Below are 13,688 nucleotides of genomic sequence, written 5' to 3' on the forward strand. Positions count from 1 at the left end.
TTTTCAGAGATGCTATTTAAGTGTGTGAATCATAATTTCAAAAGTAGCCCATTCCTTTTCAAAATTGTGGTCATGAACTAAGCCAATAGCATCAAATTATTCCTGTAGGAAAAAGCAACAGTCGTAAGTCTTTCTCTTTGTATCCTCTCGTGGTTTTCAATGATATTGTGTTCTCTGTTTTCCCTGCAGTTCTGTCCATGATTCTGATGGTGATTATCAGGTATATATCAAGAGTGCTAGTGTGGATCCTAACAATTCTGGTCATACTGGGCTCACTTGGTAAGCGATTTCCTTCTTCTTTGTTTTCATGGTACCTAATTAATTTCATGGTAGAAACTGAAATAAAAGGAAGAAAATGAAATTTTTATCTTCCCATGCTATTTCTTCTTCAGAATGAGTGTTTATTTTTGCCTTGGGAGTATCCTAATTACAGTCTCATTCCCTCATTTCACTCTGGTTAGCACTCGAAGCACATACCCTTTTCTCTGTGCATGCATATGAGCACGCAACATTTAGTTAACATTTTGAGCTCCGCTGCCTGTCTCTCCACTTATGTCTATAATCTTACTAGTGCTGGTCCTTCTGCTGTTCCCACCTGCTTTCTTATTGCCTCCTCTCTAGTGTTTCTGCATAGGCTATTTTCTGACAGGCTTCGTTGTATCCAAGCTATTTCTACTTCTGTAGTCGGTAGCCTGTGTTTATTTGTAAGGCACTGCTCAAGCCTGTGATTGTTAAAGGCAGAGATGATATGTGCTGTCCCCTTGCCTTCTCAGAGTTAGCATTTTCCTGCCTTCCTGCGTTACACACTCCCTTCTGTTCACTCATGCTTCTGAGCCTCATCAAATAACCAGAGCTTTTATATTCAAGTTATTATTACAGTTAAAGTATTATTTTTTACATACTGTGCCTTAAGAATTTATTTAGCCTTGTCTTGAAAGGCCTCGGGCTTACATTTACATTTGAGGTTAGGTTTCTTGGACTAATCTTTTGGATCCTGTGTCTATAATCCTTTCTGAATTTGTAATTTGGTTCACCTTTGTATTGACTGAATTCAAATGATTTATTCATGAGGGACTTAATAGATTCTATATTTTCTCAGTTCTTGATTATCAAATATTGTCTTTACCTTTACATGCACATTTTGGTTTCCCTGGGTAGAATCATGTTTAGGCACGTATGTTCCTTCCTACCCATGCTTTCTCCCAGAACCCTCAGAATGACCATGTTGCATTTTGTTTCTATGCCTGATTCATCCCTTAGAGGTTTTCATGTGGTTTCCTGCAGCCCAATACGATAAAGGTTTTAAAATATGAGTCTGCTTCCTATCCTCGCCTGTCGTCTTTTGGGAATGGCTCTTTCCCACCTCGGAAGAGCTGGTTTTGTTTCTATATTGGGTCATTGTTCCTGATCCAGTGGGTTGTTTTCTTCTTAAGGACATTGCTTATTCCATGATATGTTATAGTCTTCTGAACAGTCTTGCTGTTCTCCGTTACATTGGGATGAGTTGGTCAGGCTGACTCTACTTCCTCTTGGTGTTAATTTTCCCACTGTCAGTCCATGTCTGGCAATGACAGGGAAGGCCTGAAATTTGATACAGGGTTCCGTTCTATCTGTCCTTCCTCCTGTGTTTCCCTTTTGCCCGCTTGCCTTGGAGTCTGACTCATGTTCAGATATGTAGGTTTAATAATAAACCTAAATTTACCACTTACTGCACATGGTATTTCCTGTTACTTAACTTCCCTAATTTTACTTTCCTAATTTGTGAAATTAATAACAACCATTTCCTAGTCATACTGGATAAACTGGGTCACAATGGTAGAGGGATCAGCCCAGGGGTTGGCGCAGATTCAGAAGTTTCCTGCACAGCGCCTACTGTGAGTGTAAGCTGGTGTTCTCACTCCGCCCGCCTACAGCCTGAGCTCCTCTCTGAACTGGCTATTCCCGTTTGTAGGGAATGGAATTGTGTTCAATTTCTGATATGTTAGACAGTTTTCCAAGCAGCTTTCTGGTACCTTTGGACTTGAAAGGGTAAGAAATATGTTTATATACTTTTAGTTGTTTTGGTTTCCACAAGTTTTCATTAGAAGAAAAATCCACAGTTTACTATTCACCTACAAACATGATAGATAAAACTTATAGATGGAGGTCGGGTTGATAAGTGCAGATCTAAAGTCAAATTTTTATCTCCCAGACATTACTAATATTACTCTCCCCCAACTCTGCTTTGAATGGCCCTTCCTTATTGTAGCCAATAACTCCCTTACTAGGTCCATTCAGGTATCCCCCCACCATACCGCCTAGCATGTCTTTCTTGACGACTCGCTTTAGGATGAGTCCGTGGTCTTTAGGATTTGAGAAGGAACTCTCCTAGTAGTCATGGTCTTGCCTCAGCCTCCTAGACCTCTCTCTGGAATGCTTTTCCCTTAGGTAGTTTCAGAAGTTGCCCTTTCCCAGATGTTATTGTCCTGCTCAGACATGTCATCTCAGTGAGGCCCTGCTTATCGCCTTCAGGCTAGTACTGTCCTGTCTAGATTTTCCCCTTAGATTTCACATTCTCTCGTGAGTTGCTTCTGTTAGTTTCCATTTCCTCATTGCTGGACAAGCCCAGTGAGCAGAGAGGGTGAGGATCTGTTTATGACCCTGTCCTGGTGGATAGGTGCTGAGTAAACTCATTAGGGGGAAAGCCAGATATGTATGGAGGTAGGCTTGCTTTATTCTTCAGTCTTTTTATGTCTGAGCCAGTATTAGAGATAAAAGTTCTTTATCCCCAGAGCCCAGTGCATTCAGAGGTTTCCTACTTGTGTTCCCACCTTTGTCTATTCATTTATTTAATCTCTGTTCAAATATTTAATCAATTGCATGGCTGTCAGCACTAGAAGGCCTTATTGTTACCAGTTTCTCTTGGAGGTGTCTGTTGTAACTAGCTCTGACCTCAACTTCATAGTCAATGATGAATAGAACATCTAATTTGTAGATACTTAATATGAAAGCTACCTACCTTCTTATGATACCAAAGAGTTGTAACCAAATGCTTTCTAGTTAAGTGGATTGTCACTGTGTCCCAAACGGTGATAAAAAGTGTAGGTCCAGAAAGTTAAGAATATATGTCACATATTTACTTGTACTGATATTTGCAAAACCAATTGTTATGTGTCTCCAGGTGGCACTGGTGTACTGTGGTGGCTATATGCAAAGCAAAGAAGGTCCCCCAAAGAAACAGTTATTCCTGAACAGCTTCAGATAGCTGAAGACAATCTGCGGGCGCTCCTCATCTATGCCATTTCTGCTACAGTGTTCACTGTGAGTGGGGGCAAGCAGAGATCTCAGTGTTTGTGCATGTGATCCTAAGTGGAACGGACTGCCACTCTGGCCTGGGTACTGCTTCCCCATAGCGGCCTCCAGTTCAAAGGCTGGTAGATGCTGCTCTGATGAATGAGTGTTCTTTGATGCAATAGTTCATTCTGCCCCGTGTGCTTTTTGAGATAATTTTCACTTGGGATGTTATTGTCATTTGCTAATAACACATTTCTCATTGTCATAATCTAGTTACATTTTAAAGGAACAATTCTCCATGTTGCTGAATAATATATTAAGAAATAAAATGTCGTTCCTCTTGTTTATTCATTGTTTTCGCTTTTATTGAAGACTTACCTTTTAACAGTATATGTGGTATTGAAAATATAAGTGAGATGCACTCTACTTGGGCAGGTGTTTTGCATTGAAAGTCTTACCGACTAGCCTGTAGTTAAATGAGGGGTGATCTCAAGTTTCTTTTCTTGAGCATCCGTAAGACTAATAATGACAGTGATGGCGCTAAGACTCTTGGCTCCAACGATGTTCATTAATCATGCGTCTTTGACTAGAGTTCTTATGCCAGCTTCTAGAGGAAGGGGATGGAGATTGTGAGTAGCAAATGGTCATTCTGCCACGAGTCCCACCTAAGGAGTTTCAGTCAGCAAAGGAGGTGAAATACAAAGTACTGCTTCCCTTGCTTTGAGGTGGTGGCTTAGAGCTCCCCCACCATTGCTCAGGGTGATGATAGACATGTCTGTGCACACGAAGAGCCCAGTGTTGACTGACAATACATCCTGACTGGTAATCCGCGGGGGAAAGGGAAGGAAGGCCTTATAGACTGAGGAAGTTACCTTAGAGGCACGCACCACTGCTTAGAGCCCATGCTCTCCTTTCCTCCCTCCTCAGGTCATTCTCTTCCTGATCATGCTGGTTATGCGCAAGCGGGTGGCTCTCACCATCGCCTTGTTCCACGTGGCTGGCAAGGTCTTCATACACTTGCCTCTGTTAGTCTTCCAGCCCTTCTGGACGTTTTTTGCTCTCGTCTTATTTTGGGCCTACTGGATAATGACACTTCTCTTCCTTGGCACTACTGGTAAGAGGAAATGTGGTTTCTTCCTCCTGTTTATGAATCTAATTTGCACCTGCATATTTTAAGTTATACGAGAAGGTTGGGGGTGTAGCTGAGTATAGAATGCTTGCCTACATGAGTTAGGGCCTGTTGATCTTTAGTACATACCACCCACACACACACACACACATACACCAGAGATTATTCATACATTTGTTGACAAAGATCCGATAGCCATCAACTCTTAACAAGAGTGGCTATCAATAACTCATTCTCACTTGATGACTTTTAGCAGATCTTAGCAATTTGGATCTAGACCAGTTGAGCCCTAAAACTTCTCAATTTTGAGGGGGTCCTGGATTTGAAGTGAATTTTCAGGTATTTGGATCCATTTTAAAATGAATTAATAAATCCATAGCCACTGTGCCTTGCTTCCCAGTCCAGAGTCATCCTGGACTACTCTTGAGTTCCAGATAATGGGACTCAGGACCAAATGTTAAGACACAGTGTTGACTATGAGAGGTGAGGGTAATGATAGTGGCCTTGTGTGAAGTCTCTCTGTCTAGTCAGCTCACACTCAGTAAAGGAATAGGAGATTTATTTCTATGCTTAGAGAATAGTTTAGATCTATAATTACTGGATAAATAAAACCCTGGAGAGAGAGAAGTGGGGGTGGGGAGGGAAACAAAACACTGAAGTGTTTGAACATTCAGGCCCAAATAACTGATAATGGAATTAGAACTGTATTTAAATAGACTAAACACCTTTGGCAGTGCCTTAGAAGAGAACAAAATGTGTAATTGTGTCATGTTTAATTTTAAATTTATAACGATTGCATCTCTTAATGACACAGCACTAAGAGCCGGCATATTCGTGCCTGGGCCGCAGGGGTGGCATGTGTCGCAGGAAATCCTGCTGTTCTCGGTAGCCCAGTGCCTTGGTTTCCACTTTATGTGATGCTTCTTCGCTTCCCTGACATTTTCCCAGGCAGTGCTGTTCAGAATGAACAAGGTTTCGTGGAGTACAAAATTTCTGGGCCTCTGCAGTACATGTGGTGGTACCACGTGGTTGGCCTGATTTGGATCAGTGAGTTCATTCTCGCCTGTCAGCAGATGACTGTGGCAGGAGCTGTGGTAACGTACTACTTCACGAGGTGAGACGTTTTACCGGCAAGAAAACCCCAGTTCACTGAGGTAGCCATGGCTACAGGGGGAGATGGTGGGGATAAGGCTACAACTATCTCATTTCTGGTTTGTTTTACGTTACTTTTTTTTAAAAGGGGAGTTGGAAAGGGTGTGACGAATGTACAGTCAATGGCTCTGTGGTTGGTTATTCCTTCTCTCACACTTGGCTGTAATTGCCTCAAAACCAGCTTAGCAGACTCTGATGGGACCTAAGGACCTATAAGGAAGTAACCTTTGCTGAGTGTGAGGCGTAAGAGTCCGTTAGAAGGCAAGCCTCACCTGTTTCTCTCAGAACAACTGTTGCGAGACCCCTTTACTAACTTGAGGACTGAGACCTAAGGGAATAAGCCATATGGTAGTCTGTTCTCAGGAGCCACTGGCTGTAGAGGCTTGGTTTGTTTTTGATACAGCTGACCTTCCTATACAAGGTGGGCCTCAGACTCACAGAGGTTGGCCTGCCCCTGCCGACCGTCACACCTGGCCAGCTATAGACTGCTTTCTAAAATTCCATTTTCTGATGATACTGTTTATTTCTTAAATAGTCATTAACAAGAACTTTCAAAACCAGTTTGATCTAAAGTCACAGAGCATGGGAACGTCTCTGTTGGTGTTGTAGAGGTGAAGCTGGCTTTGCAACATTGTTACCACATTTCTAGTGGTTACGTTGTCAATTTGTCCTACAGCTAGTTAATATTGCCTTGATTTTTTTTTACACTGCAGTAGATCCCAGACCATATATAGTTGTGTTTTCTTCCTGTTCTAGACTTTGTTTTAATTATCTTTTTGATCATTTTTAAAAACAGGGATAAACGGAATTTGCCTTTCACACCCATTCTGGCATCAGTGAATCGTCTTATTCGTTACCACCTCGGTACTGTGGCAAAAGGATCCTTCATTATCACCCTCGTCAAAATCCCCAGGATGATCCTAATGTATATCCACAGTCAGCTCAAAGGGAAGGTAAGAGCAGCCTGTCCAGCCAGGCTTTCTCAGGGCCTACCTCAGGCCTCAGTTCTGCAGATATAAAGGATATAAACTTGTAGATGTGTGCTTCAGAGCCGGAACAAAGTGGGACCCAGTTCTTCCTCCTTGTCTCCCATCTACGCATTCCACGTGCCCTGAGAAAGAAATCTGTCTAATCACGAGTCACCAAGTCTGTTGAATCAGAAACATTTCTCTACCCTTTTTCTTAAGAACCCATAATGACTGTACATGATATGGGTGTGGCGTGTTCTGATACATGTGTAACTGTGGGATAATAAGCACTTATCACAACTCTGTGCTAAGAATGTTCATACCCGCATGTCCAGAGCAGCTCAGTTAGCCAAGGGTCCCAGTAGGAGACCGCAGAGGTCACTGAGTCAAACAGTGAGTCTCCAAGCTCTGAGCAGAAGCAGGACAGGTTGGCCTTTGGCATTGATCTGGGGAAGGATTTTTTTTCTTTTTTAAACAGAAATAATAGGCAACAAAAATGAGCCTGGAGAGTCAAGAAATCCACATAATCCGTGCATCTCATAAAGGGTTACTGTCTAACATGTACAAATTCCCTACTGACTTTGGAAATATCATGAATTTCAACATAGTTTCGCTTACAATCTACCTTTTCCTTGAAACTGGTCCAAGAATGTTCTCTTCCTGTTCTCCACCTTCACAACACAACGTCACCAATCACACTCTGACTCTAACCTTTTGCTGTTTGACATTTATTTTCTCTTGCTGGTCCTATATGTCTTCCTCTATCATATATGCAGTTGTTGGTAAATAAATGTTGTTTTGGAGTGATTTGAAAATAATTCTTTATAAAGCCATTATATTGGAAGAGGGAAGATGTAAGCATGGAGGCCTTGAAACTTGCATTTCAGCTTTAAAATTTTTATGTTTCTAGCAGTTGAAGTTGTGCTCATGATGATTGGATTTTTGCTTCTGTGTTTGTTAATTATTTTTGCCTTTTCCTTTCTCAGGAAAATGCTTGTGCACGATGCATGTTGAAATCCTGCATTTGCTGCCTTTGGTGTCTTGAAAAGTGCCTGAGCTACTTAAACCAGGTAACATACACTACGTGTGACCCACTTTCAAATAGACGTGTGTCATTCCTTCTTCCAAATTAATTAATTGAACTTCATTGAAAGACACTGTGTTTGTCTTCTGGTATTACACATTGGTCCTTGACTGAGTATGTTCACATTCTGTTCCTGTTTTTAACTAGTGTATTTGCTCCTGACAATCATTATGTTAATGTTAGTTTTGATACATGGATAAACATGTCTTTGGGTTCATCTTTCTGCAAAAATGATCTTAATTCACATCTTTTTTTTGTTTTTCATTATTTAAGTACTGTTTGAAAGCTTTACTTTAGTGGAAATCTGTTGTGGGTACTTAGTCCTTTTTAGACCCTGATTCCTCTGCACAGTCACTGTTCTTGGGAGAGATAGCTTGTTTCTTGTTTTGTTCAAACCATGAGATCTCTCCAATATTGGCCTGAGGAATATTATCAGAGAAACCGTTGTTTCTTTTCTGTCCCTGTGTCTGTGTGTCCACATGCGTGGGGCGCTGAGGTTAGTGTGTGCTTGTCTCTGTGTGGATCCACATGTGTGGAGCCCTGAGGTCTATGTGTTCATGTCTCTGTTTGAATCCACATGTGTGGAGCCGTGAAGTTAATGTGTGCCTGTCTCTGTGTGCATCCACATGTATGGAGCCCGGAGGTCGATGTCTGATACCTTTCTCTATCCTTGACTATCTGTCCTTTGAGACAGGGTCTCTCTGAACCTGGAGCTTGCTGATTTAGTTAGCTTTGCTGGCCATCAAGCCTTGGAGAGTCTCCTGTCTCCTCAGGTCTGGGATTACAAGTCATGCCTCTGTGCCCAGATTTTACCTGATTGTGAGGACTCAACTCCTCATGTATGGCAAGCCCTTTACCAACTGAGCTATTGTCCCAGCCCTAGGAAGTATTGCTTCGAAGGCTGATTGAAGAAGTTGGCACGTAGGGACACGGCTTAGGACGCCCTCTGTGTTTCTGTATCTAAACAAGTAGAACTTGCTATAGAGTTATCTTGTCCTCATTTACATTTTTTGTTTTCTGTGTGTGTGTGTGTGTGTGTGTGTGTCCTGCATAGCTAGCCATAGCTAGCATGTTTGCATCCAGAGCATCTTGTTTATTATGTGGTGTGTGTGTGTGTGTGTGTGTGTGTGTGTACTGCATAGCTAGCATGTTTGTCCCCTGAGCATCATGTTTAGTGTGTGTGTGTGTATGTGTGTGTGTATGTGTTTGTCCTGTATACCTAGCATGTTTGTCCCATGAGCATCTTGTTTACTGTGTGTGTGTGTGTGTGTATGTGTGTGTGTATGTACTACATAGCTAGCATGTTTGCCCCATGAGCATCTTGTATATGTGTGTGTGTGTATGTATGTCTGTGTGTGAATGTGTGTGTCCTGCATAGCTAACGTGTTGCCCCTGTGCATCTAACCAGCCATTCTCATTGTCTAGCTTTTGTTTACTTTCCTATTCCCTAACAATCAATTTTAATGTATTGATGCCCTCATTCAACAAGCCAAAGCAAAATTGACTTTCTTACCATTCACCTCTAAGTGATTGACTTTCCCTTCACTTACCCGTAGCCCTGTGCTCCCCATTCACTGTATATTATCCATAAGGTGGTCGTTCTGTGACACTGGTGTCGAGCATGCCTGGACTTTGTTATATTGATCGAGCTCTGTAGCTAATATGAGAAAGTGGATATAATGACTCATTTTATTCAATAAGAATATATTTAACATGCTTTTACAGATCATATTATTCTATGTGAATGTACAAGTGTTTGGAAACTCATTTAGAAATATTAATAACACCCAGAACAACCTGAAAATTCCTTAAAATTTGAACAACTGATAGGCATACTAAAAGTCATTGTCCTTAAATAGTATACTTACATAAGTAGCTTATCCTCAGGATGACAGGCTTAGATTGCCTCTCTGTGCCAGTTCCCAGCCCTGGGCCAGAAATCCATCATTGGTAAACCTTCTTGCAGTGGGCCAGCCCTCTGCTGAGCCTCAGGTCATGCTTCAGGAAGAACATTAAGGAATTGAAACTGTCTGCCACTTCTTTATCTTAACCTGTAGACTGACAGCTTCTTAACAGCAGAAATCTTGTTTGCTTGTCTTCTCAGAGGGTAGCAAAGTATCTGATGCACAGACACAGGTGGTCCTCAGATGCCTTTAGAATGAATTATTAGTTGTGCCAGTATTTATGTAGGTTCTAAAGGGCCAACCAAGTGAGTGTCAACTCCAATTCAAAAAATATCATAATGAAGCCATGCAACTACAGTGAAGAGAGGAAAAAACATGGTATGCCAAGTGGTCAGTGACCAGTGGAAGCGACCCAGCATTTCTATTATAGCTAACGTCTACAGTATGGTTATGTCATCTCAAATAAAGCACCACACATAATCACTGTGACCCAGATGCATAACAGAAACAGCTTAAGAAAGGGAAAATATTTTTTGGCTCATGGTATGTTAACTTATCATGGTAGAGTTTATGGCACCAGGACGGTCTTAACCACAGCAGACCAGGAGGCAGAAGGTGAAGCCAGAAGCAGGGACTGAGCAGAGAGTCACCTTCAGGGGCTCATCCTAATAGCCTACTTCCTCCAGCGAGGCCTTGCCTGTTGAAGGTTCCATAGCCTCTAACACAGAACCTCCAGCTATGGAGCAACCCTCCAACACATGAGCCAGCGTGGGACCTTTCAGATTCAAGTGTCAGTAGCTCAGTAGAAATTTTGTGATGTTAATGTTTCTCATACAGGAGTTGTCCGGTTTGGCTCTTCATCTGTAGACACGATAGATGAGGTTTCAGGAGATGCATTAACGTAGTAGTTGATCAAACATGAGCAAGGCTTTGTGAAGAATTCTAGACTCACACTTAGTAGTTGTGTTTGGGCGATGGAGTCCAGCTCTCTGTGGACTGATGATGTGTGGTGCTTTATTTAAGATGATGTAGCCAACCATACTGAAGGTGTTGGAGAGCGTCCTGCCCTGACAGGGACCCTCGTGTACAGCTCTCTACAGCAGAGGGTTTCAGACTTCCTGGGGGATGGTTCAGAGTGTGGTCAGTAGGCTTTGTGTGAATGTGTGAAATGCTGGGAGTCATGGCGGTGCTGAGAACGGACCTGCAGACAGCCTTCTACTGCCCTTCGAAGCACTGAGGCTTAAGAGCATCCAGGGCTAGAGTCACCTTTCTTAGTTATGTCATACATGTTATATAGATGTTTGGTGCCCTGCTGGAGATTGAGCTGTGTTAAAAGTTGTCTCACATCTTCCGATGTCGCCTCCATGAGCAATTAGGGTTCAGACTGTAAAGTTTTTCCTTTCCCTGCTCCTTGAATTGATCCCATGCTTGTAGAGCCGTGTTGAGGTGGTGCATAGCAGAGAGAGTTAAGATACTGATAGAATGCATTTCCATCTCTACGGTGGAGCTTTTGTGCAAGCTCATTGAAGCCTGTAACTCAGTTCCCTTCCTTAGTAAGCAGAGAAAAAATACATAATAGCTGTCATCACCAGGATTAAATAAGGGTGAAATTCAGTGCAGGTAAATTAACTCTTTCTTACTTGGCTCTTCGTGGCTGTCTGGTACATGTCACTTGTCCTTTGCCTTAATTATTTTCTCCTCCTTCTTCTATAATGATAAATGTATGCGTGCGTGCGTGCGTGTGTGTGTGTGTGTGTGTGTGTGTGTGTGTGTGTGACAGAGACAGAGAGTGAACGGGAGTGCTGCAGAAGCTTGAAGAGGACATTGATTGGGTCTCTCAGTTAGAGTTTCAGGTTTCCTCTTTTCTTCATTGACTAATGCTCAGGGATTTGTTCAGTTAGCTGTCCTAGGATCAGTCAGAAGTTAGCATGTCTCCCACTGTGAAGTGCCCACTTAATCACGTACTGAGGTTTTTTTCTGCTTTTTATAACATGGATGTTGTATGTAGCCCAGGCTAACCATCCACTTGTAGTAATTCTTATGCTGCTGCCTCAAGTGCTGGGATTATTAAATCATTTTTAGCACATGAGTCCATGATAGGACTTTATTTTCTCTACTCTTAATCTGCTACTATGATATTTAATTGTATTTTTGTGTTGTGTGTGTGTGTGTGTGAGTTTTTCCTAAATCACTTTGCTTATTATCTGAAAGTATCTTTAGAGTACTTGTAGAGCACAGGGAAATGGTGGTGTTGACTATAATGCTATCTGATGAGACCCAGACTCACTACCTGTCGCTGTGCCTCATGCTTTCCATGAAGAAGTCCCATTGAAGGTTCTGTTTTGCCCAGCGTTCTTTAGAAGGTGTCTGACCTCTCCTTGAGTTGGCTCATCTGAGCCTTTTGCGGTTTTTCTTGGGGTTTGTATGCAGCCTCTGAAAGCCTGGAGCACAGCCAGAAAACTCAAGCATGCCAAGGGGCAGTTGGGGCATCTAAGACAACAGACAGTGACCGAGAGTGTGAACTGGGGGACGCTGTGCCCTCTGAAGCAGGCAGTCATGATCGTGACCTGCAGTTTCCCCAGTTTTCCTAGGCAGGAAAAAATAAAAAACAAAAACCACACACACACCAAAATTCTAAAGGTTTATATTTTGTCTTCTGCTATTAAAATACTGACAGTTAATTTAGAAAACCAACCCCCTTCCCCCCAAAAACCCCCACACAACCAAAATCCAAATGAGCTTGAATAAATGGTTCTTAAGGCTACACAGTGTCAGTTATCCCTGGGCCAACAGTTTGTTGCCGCTGCTGTACAGGATTTACAGAGGAGAATTGAAATACCATTTATTATTTATAGAGTAGGTGCTAGAACTGTACAGACAAACAGTGACCTGTGAACACTCCTTGTTCATTAGTGCTGGACCCGACATGGTGGTGATGACACATCTAGTCTAACTGAGTTTGCATTGGGTGCAGAGATTGCTACAAGCAGAACATGTTTTCCTTTGGGTGTTGGACCACACTGGTCTCAGTCTCCCCTGGCACTGTTTAGCACTAGCTATTTAACACTGTGCTCTACCTGATGAGCCCTCAGAATCATAAAGCTTTTTTCTGTGAGCAGGACTCACAGCAAGTAATCTTTAGTGTGCTGCGAACCTCACCATACTAATGTAAATATAACATAAGCAAGGCACTACTTCCTGTGCTTTAGAGACAAGAACTGAGATTGGTGTGTTGTAGCAGACTGCTTGTCCTCGAGGTTGGGGAAGTGTGTAAACTGAACTTTATCCACCCTCTCCAGTAGTGTGTGTGTGTGTGTGTGTGTGTGTGCGTGTATGTGTGTGTGTGTGTGTGTATACTTAAAGAACACAAAATACATTTTTTTACAGACAGTATGCTCACAGTTTATCTAGCAAGGGTTAGGTCCTCGCTGGAGACAGCTAGAATGATGGTAACAGAGGAGATGGGGTACATGGAGCCTCTGACTCAAGGAGATCCTGGTGGAACTGGAAGGGAGAACATCATAGGTAAACCTGACTTGTTCCCAAGAACCTAATTGATTCTAATAGGTCTTCCTATTCAGGCCTGTAGCTCACCCTGTCATCCCAGCAGTTGAGAGGCTAAGACAAGATGAACAAAAGTTCAGAGATGGCCGATCCTAGGCTACAGACTGAGTTACAGACTGATATATTATAATATGTAATATTATAATATATATAATATATTATAATATACAATATTATAATATTATACATATATATATACACACACACACATATACACATATGTTTGCATATGGGTGGTGGCGGTGGCACATGCCTTTAATCCCGGCACTTGGGTTGCAGAGGCAGGTTAATCTCTGTGAGTTCAATGCAACCTAATTTACAGAGCGAGATCCAGGACAGCTAGGGCTATACAGAGAAACCTTGTCCTAAAATTAATTAGTTAATTAAAATAAATTAATAATGAATTACTCAGTTGCCCAATTTTCTTAACTCTGTACATTAAAATGATTTTTGAATTAGGGTGAATTTTATTAGATTTTTTTATTCTGTTTTATATGTATGAATGTTTTGCCTGAATATATATATATATATATACCTAGAGCCCACAAAGGCCAGCACAGGGCACAAATCCTCTGCAACTAGAATTAGGTACAGTTGTGAGTTTGTGAGCCATC

The 13,688-nt window shown here is 42.0% G+C and overlaps 1 protein-coding gene across 4 annotated transcripts in view; it reads left to right on the forward strand.

The window, feature by feature from the left end:
• Window positions 1-13,688, forward strand: part of Slc44a1 (solute carrier family 44 member 1) — a 193,842-nt gene that overhangs the window by 101,915 nt on the left and 78,239 nt on the right. For all 4 annotated transcript variants that reach the window (XM_052176497.1, XM_052176499.1, XM_052176498.1 and 1 more), the window contains 6 exons: window positions 190-279; window positions 3,161-3,300; window positions 4,201-4,387; window positions 5,351-5,516; window positions 6,351-6,507; window positions 7,509-7,592. In XM_052176497.1, the coding sequence (XP_052032457.1) occupies window positions 190-279; window positions 3,161-3,300; window positions 4,201-4,387; window positions 5,351-5,516; window positions 6,351-6,507; window positions 7,509-7,592 (824 nt within the window). The remainder of the gene's footprint in view (window positions 1-189; window positions 280-3,160; window positions 3,301-4,200; window positions 4,388-5,350; window positions 5,517-6,350; window positions 6,508-7,508; window positions 7,593-13,688) is intronic.

This window comes from Apodemus sylvaticus, chromosome 3, assembly GCF_947179515.1.
Source record: "Apodemus sylvaticus chromosome 3, mApoSyl1.1, whole genome shotgun sequence".
In the NCBI taxonomy this organism is placed as follows: Eukaryota; Metazoa; Chordata; class Mammalia; order Rodentia; family Muridae; genus Apodemus; species Apodemus sylvaticus.